This window comes from Monodon monoceros, unplaced genomic scaffold (genome assembly GCF_005190385.1).
Source record: "Monodon monoceros isolate NGI ecotype Baffin Bay Population unplaced genomic scaffold, NGI_Narwhal_1 Super_Scaffold_3, whole genome shotgun sequence".
Taxonomy (NCBI): Eukaryota; Metazoa; Chordata; class Mammalia; order Artiodactyla; family Monodontidae; genus Monodon; species Monodon monoceros.
The window spans coordinates 17,969,634-17,975,537 of NW_021703780.1; the positions used below are offsets into that span (position 1 = coordinate 17,969,634).

General features: G+C 51.5%; 1 protein-coding gene across 1 annotated transcript; it reads left to right on the top strand.

The window, feature by feature from the left end:
- The first annotated feature begins 401 nt into the window (after positions 1 to 401).
- Positions 402 to 5,507, top strand: SOX4 (SRY-box 4). Its single transcript, XM_029243991.1, has one exon. The coding sequence runs from the start codon at positions 1,333 to 1,335 to the stop codon at positions 2,764 to 2,766; it is 1,434 nt and encodes a 477-aa protein (XP_029099824.1). The 5' UTR covers positions 402 to 1,332; the 3' UTR covers positions 2,767 to 5,507.
- Positions 5,508 to 5,904: the final 397 nt, after the last annotated feature.

The window sequence follows — 5,904 nt, forward strand, 5'->3', positions numbered from 1 at the left end:
TTCCCTCCCCGTTTTACATCCTTGGCTTTATGAAGGAGCCGAGGAACAGATTTTGCACTAGAGGCTGGTTCTTTATTCCAATACTGAAAAGAACTAATAAAAATAATCACTTGGCTTTTAAGCAGAGAGCTTCCATTTACAGTATTTCACCCTTCCCCCCCTTCTAAGCCCCTTGTTATCTAACATAATGGTTAGAATACATTTCCGTCTCTCCTCTTAATAATTTCATGCATTAACATCCTCTTCACACACCACACACCACACACGCACACGCACACGCAGGCACGCACAGCAAAAGGAAAAGAGGCAGCAGAAATCTCAGCTGTACTTCTAGCCCTTTTAAAAAGTTTGCTCTGTAAATTGGAATGAGGTCAGATTTGGAGCTTCTCATTGCACGCGGAGATTATTATTGCATCGGGTTCCAAGCCAATGGGAAGCCCAGGGGAGGGGCTTGGCTCAAGGAAGCGTTGGTTACAGCGGCTGATTGGCCGCGGCCAAGACTGGGAAAGGATAAAGAGACGCGAGGCGGAATTGGGGTCTGCTCTAAGCTGCAGCAAGGGAAACAGTGTGTGAGGGGAAGAGGCCTGTTTCGCTCCCGGGTCTCTAGTTCTTGCACGCTCTTTAAGAGTCTGCATTGGAGGAACTCTGCCATTACCAGCTCCCTTCTTACAGAAGGGAGGGGGAAACATACATTTATTCATGCCAGTCTGTTGCATGAAGGCTTTTTGGCTTCCTACCTTGCAACAAAATAATTGCACAAACTCCTCAGTACCGATTCCGCCCACAGAGAGTCCTGGAGCCAGAGTCGTTTCTGCTTTGCATTGTAGGAGAGGGACTAAGTGATAGAGACTATGTCGCTTTCCTGAGCTCCTGAGAGCGCTCGTGAACTGGAATCAACTGCTTCAGGGGAAGGAAAAAAAAAACAGACTTGCCTGGGAGGCGGCGAAAAACTTGCATTCGAAGCTTCAGCAACCAGCATTCAAGAAACTCCTCTCCACTTTTAGCACGGTCTCCAGGACTCAGGAGCCGAGAGACAGCGCAAACTGCGGCGCGGTGAGAGAGAGAAGAGCGAGAGAGGGAGGGAGGGAGACTCTCCAGCCTGGGAACTATAACTCCTCTGCAAGAGGCGGAGTACTCCCGCCCCGCATCTTTTGGAGACTTTTCTCTCTTCGCCCACCTCCGCCCCGGCCGGGAGTTGAGCCGACCGCTCGGCCGCCGCGCGCGTCCCCCAACTCGGCGTGCGCTTGGCCCCGGGAGCCGGGAGGGCCCGGCGATTGCGCCGCGGCCGCCGCAAGGGTGTGAGCGCGCGTGGGCGCCCGCCGAGCCGGGGCCATGGTGCAGCAAACCAACAACGCCGAGAACACGGAAGCGCTGCTGGCCGGCGAGAGCTCGGACTCGGGCGCCGGCCTCGAGCTGGGCATCGCCTCCTCCCCCACTCCCGGCTCCACCGCTTCCACGGGCGGCAAGGCCGACGACCCGAGCTGGTGCAAGACGCCGAGCGGGCACATCAAAAGGCCCATGAACGCCTTCATGGTGTGGTCGCAGATCGAGCGGCGCAAGATTATGGAGCAGTCGCCCGACATGCACAACGCCGAGATCTCCAAGCGGCTGGGCAAACGCTGGAAACTGCTCAAAGACAGCGACAAGATCCCTTTCATTCGGGAGGCGGAGCGGCTGCGTCTCAAGCACATGGCTGACTACCCCGACTACAAGTACCGGCCCAGGAAGAAGGTGAAGTCCGGCAACGCCAACTCCGGCTCCTCGGCCGCCTCCTCCTCCAAGCTGGGGGAGAAGGGCGACAAGGTCGGTGGCAGCGGCGGGGGCGGCCACGGGGGCGGCGGCGGTGGCGGGAGCGGCAACGCGGGGGGAGGAGGCGGCGGCGCGAGCGGCGGCGGCGCCAACTCCAAACCCGCGCAGAAAAAGAGCTGCGGCTCCAAAGTGGCGGGCGGCGCGGGCGGCGGGGTCGGCAAGCCCCACGCCAAGCTCATCCTGGCGGGCGGCGGCGGCGGGAAAGCGGCGGCCGCCTCCTCCTCCTCTTTCGCGGCCGAGCAGGCTGGGGCCGCCGCCCTGTTGCCCCTGGGCGCCGCCGCCGCCGCCGACCACCACTCGCTGTACAAGACGCGGACTCCCGGCGCCTCGGCCTCGGCGGCGGCCTCGGCCTCCGCCGGCCTCGCGGCCCCGGGCAAGCACCTGACCGAGAAAAAGGTGAAGCGCGTCTACCTGTTCGGCGGCCTGGGCGCGTCGTCCTCGCCCGTCGGCGGCGTGGGCGCGGGCGCCGACCCCAGCGACCCCCTCGGCCTGTACGAAGAGGGGGGCGCCGGCTGCTCGCCCGACGGGCCGAGCTTGAGCGGCCGCAGCAGCGCCGCTTCGTCGCCGGCCGCCGGCCGCTCGCCCGCCGACCACCGTAGCTACGCCAGCCTGCGCGCCGCCTCGCCCGCCCCGTCCAGCGCGCCCTCGCACGCGTCCTCGTCGGCCTCGTCCCATCACTCCTCCTCCTCCTCGTCCTCCTCCTCCTCGGGCTCGTCGTCCTCGGACGACGAGTTCGAAGACGATCTGCTCGACCTGAACCCCAGCTCAAACTTTGAGAGCATGTCCCTGGGCAGCTTCAGCTCGTCGTCGGCGCTGGACCGGGACCTGGATTTTAACTTCGAGCCTGGCTCCGGCTCGCACTTCGAGTTCCCGGACTACTGCACGCCCGAGGTGAGCGAGATGATCTCGGGAGACTGGCTGGAGTCCAGCATCTCCAACCTGGTCTTCACCTACTGAAGGGCGCGCGGGCTGGGAGAAGAGGGCCGGGGGGCGGGGGAGGGGGGCAGAGAGGAAAGAGAAAAAAAGAAAAAAAAAAAAGCGGACAGAGAAAGAGTTGCAAGAGAAAAGGGAAAAAGAAAAAAAAAAAAGGAAAAAGAAAAAGGAAAAAAAAAAAGTGACCAGGGCCGGCTTGGGCCGCGTCCCGGTGGTCGGAGAGCAGCGCGGCGGCGTTTGGGGACCCGCGCTCCCATCCCCCACCTCCCCGGCCGGAGGGACGCGGCGGAGGCGGAGGTAGACAGGGGCGACCTTTTATTGTTGTTCTTGATGTTGTTGTTGATGGCGAAAAAGCGACTTCGAGTTTCCTCCCCTTTGCTTGAAGAGATTCCCCCCCCCCGCCCCGCACCGCACCGCTTCCAACGAGCTTCCGGACTTGTCTGCACCCCCGGCCAGAAGCCGAGTTGGTAGTTTTCTAAGAGACTGAAGGAATCTCGTTCCTCTCTCATCGCCCCCTTGGTATTTTATATTTGGTTTTTTTTTTTGATCCGGAGAGGAGGAGAAAAAAAAAAAATCCAGCGCGCCCCCGGGGCGTTTTGTTCTCAGCATCCCCGCCCCCATACTTCTTCCCCAACCCCCCCCCCCCCCCCAAGAAGACAGAAGGCTCCGGGGAGTCGAATTTGACCGACGGCAGATGTTGGAGGGTCGCACGGACCCGAGCGCCGGGACTGAGAGACTCCACACTGGCGAATTCCCGTTTTGTTTTTGGAGGGGTTTTTTTTTTCCTCTACTTTTTTTTTTTTTTCTTTTTCTTTTTTTTTTTCCTTGCCCCTGCAGCCAGAGGAGGAGATGTTGAGTGACCGGCGCTCGGAAATGACCCAAGAACCTAGTTGGAAAGCCACACCAGCCAGGGCGAGGGGCGGGGAGGAGAAATACACGAACTGGACAGGGGCGAATAATAAAACTGAAATGGATTTGCACGTTGGGGAGAAGGTGGCGGCGTCTCCTGGGCCTCCGCCTCCCGCATCTCTGAAATCAGTGAGGTGAGACTTCAAGGCCCGCAGGCGCGGAGGAGAGGAGACTGTTTGATGTGGTACCGGGGCAGTGGAGGGCGAGTGGTGTCGGGGGGAAAAAAAAAAAAAGGTTTTTTGCTTCTCTTAATCGGAATCGTGATGGTGTTGGATTATTTCACTGGTGGGGTTAATATAGCATGTTATCCTGTCTATCTTTTAAAGATTTCTGTATAAGACTGTTGAGCAGTTTTTAAAATAGTGTAGGATAATATAAAAAGCAGATAGATGGCGCTATGTTTGATTCCTACGACAGAAATTATCACCAGCTTTTTTTCATTCTTAACTCTTTAAAGGATTCAAACGCAACTCAAATCTGTGCTGGACTTTAAAAAACAATTCAGGACCAAATTTTTTCTCAGTGTGTATGTGTTTATTCCTTATAGGTGTAAATGAGAAGACGTGTTTTTTTCCCTCACCGATGCTCCATCCTCGTTTTTTTTTTCTTTTTTTTTTCCTTGTAATCAGATGCCATTTTATATGTGGACGTATTTATACTGGCCAAACATTTTTTTTTCTTATTTTGTCCCTTTCTTCTTTCTTTTGCTTTTTTTTTCTTTTTACTTCCTTATTTACTCCTTCCTTCCTTCTTTTCTTTCATTTTTTTTTTTTTGTAGTTGTTGTTACCCACGCCATTTTACGTCTCCTTCACTGAAGGGCTAGAGTTTTAACTTTTAATTTTTTATATTTAAATGTAGACTTTTGACACTTTTAAAAAAACAAAAAAAGACAAGAGAGATGAAAACGTTTGATTATTTTCTCAGTGTATTTTTGTAAAAAATATATAAAGGGGGTGTTAATCGGTGTAAATCGCTGTTTGGATTTCCTGATTTTATAATAGGGCGGCTGGTTAATATCTCACAGTTTAAAAAAATCAGCCCCTAATTTCTCCATGTTTACACTTCAATCTGCAGGCTTCTTAAAGTGACAGTATCCCTTAACCTGCCACCAGTGTCCATCCTTCGATCTCAGTCCTATAAAAAGGGGGAGGAGAATTAGCCAAACACTGTATGATTTTAAGAAAAACAAATTTTTTAAGCAAAATACTGTTTTATCCAGAGGCTTTAAAACTGGGGCATTTACAGCAAAAAGGGATCCTGTAGCTTTAACTTGTAAACCACATCTTTTTTGCACTTTTTTTATAAACAAAAACGTGCCGTTTAAACCACTGGATCTATCTAAATGCCGATTTGAGTTCGCGACACTATGTACTGCGTTTTTCATTCTTGTATTTGACTATTTAATCCTTTCTACTTGTCGCTAAATATAATTGTTTTAGTCTTATGGCATGATGATAGCATATGTGTTCAGGTTTATAGCTGTTGTGTTTAAGATTGAAAAAAGTGGAAAACATCTTTGTACATTTAAGTCTGTATTATAATAAGCAAAAAGATTGTGTGTATGTATGTTTAATATAACATGACAGGCACTAGGACGTCTGCCTTTTAAGGCAGTTCCGTTAAGGGTTTTTGTTTTTAAACTTTTTTTTGCCATCCATCCTGTGCAATATGCCGTGTAGAATATTTGTCTTAAAATTCAAGGCCACAAAAAACAATGTTTGGGGGAAAAAAAAAAAGAAAAAAATCATGCCAGCTAATCATGTCAAGTTCACTGCCTGTCAGATTGTTGATATATACCTTCTGTAAATAACTTTTTTTGAGAAGGAAATAAAATCAGCTGGAACTGAACCCTAAATCTTGACTTTTGTCATTATTATGCCCAGAGCCTAAGATTGGAAGGGCCCCATGGTTTCTAGAAACTACACCATCTGCCTTAGCTTTGAAACAAGTGAGTTTCAGAGAGGCCTGTTAAATGCCATCTTATTGAGGAATAATTACTAAGTTCCTCTCGCCAAGATTTTGCAGGCCCTAACCCTGAAAGGATGCTGTCAGCTGAGTCTGTGTCAACTCTACATGCTTTCTAGGAATTTTCTGAGTTTACCCCATTTAAATAAGCACCCTTTGTCTTGAATTTTAAAAAGGGGGGGGAGGGGCAACATGAACAGAATTCCTTACAGATGAAACCTGCCGGCTGATCTTTTTTTCCACTTTGTGGTCCTAAAGCTCCTTTCTCCTTGACTTGCCCAGAGTTA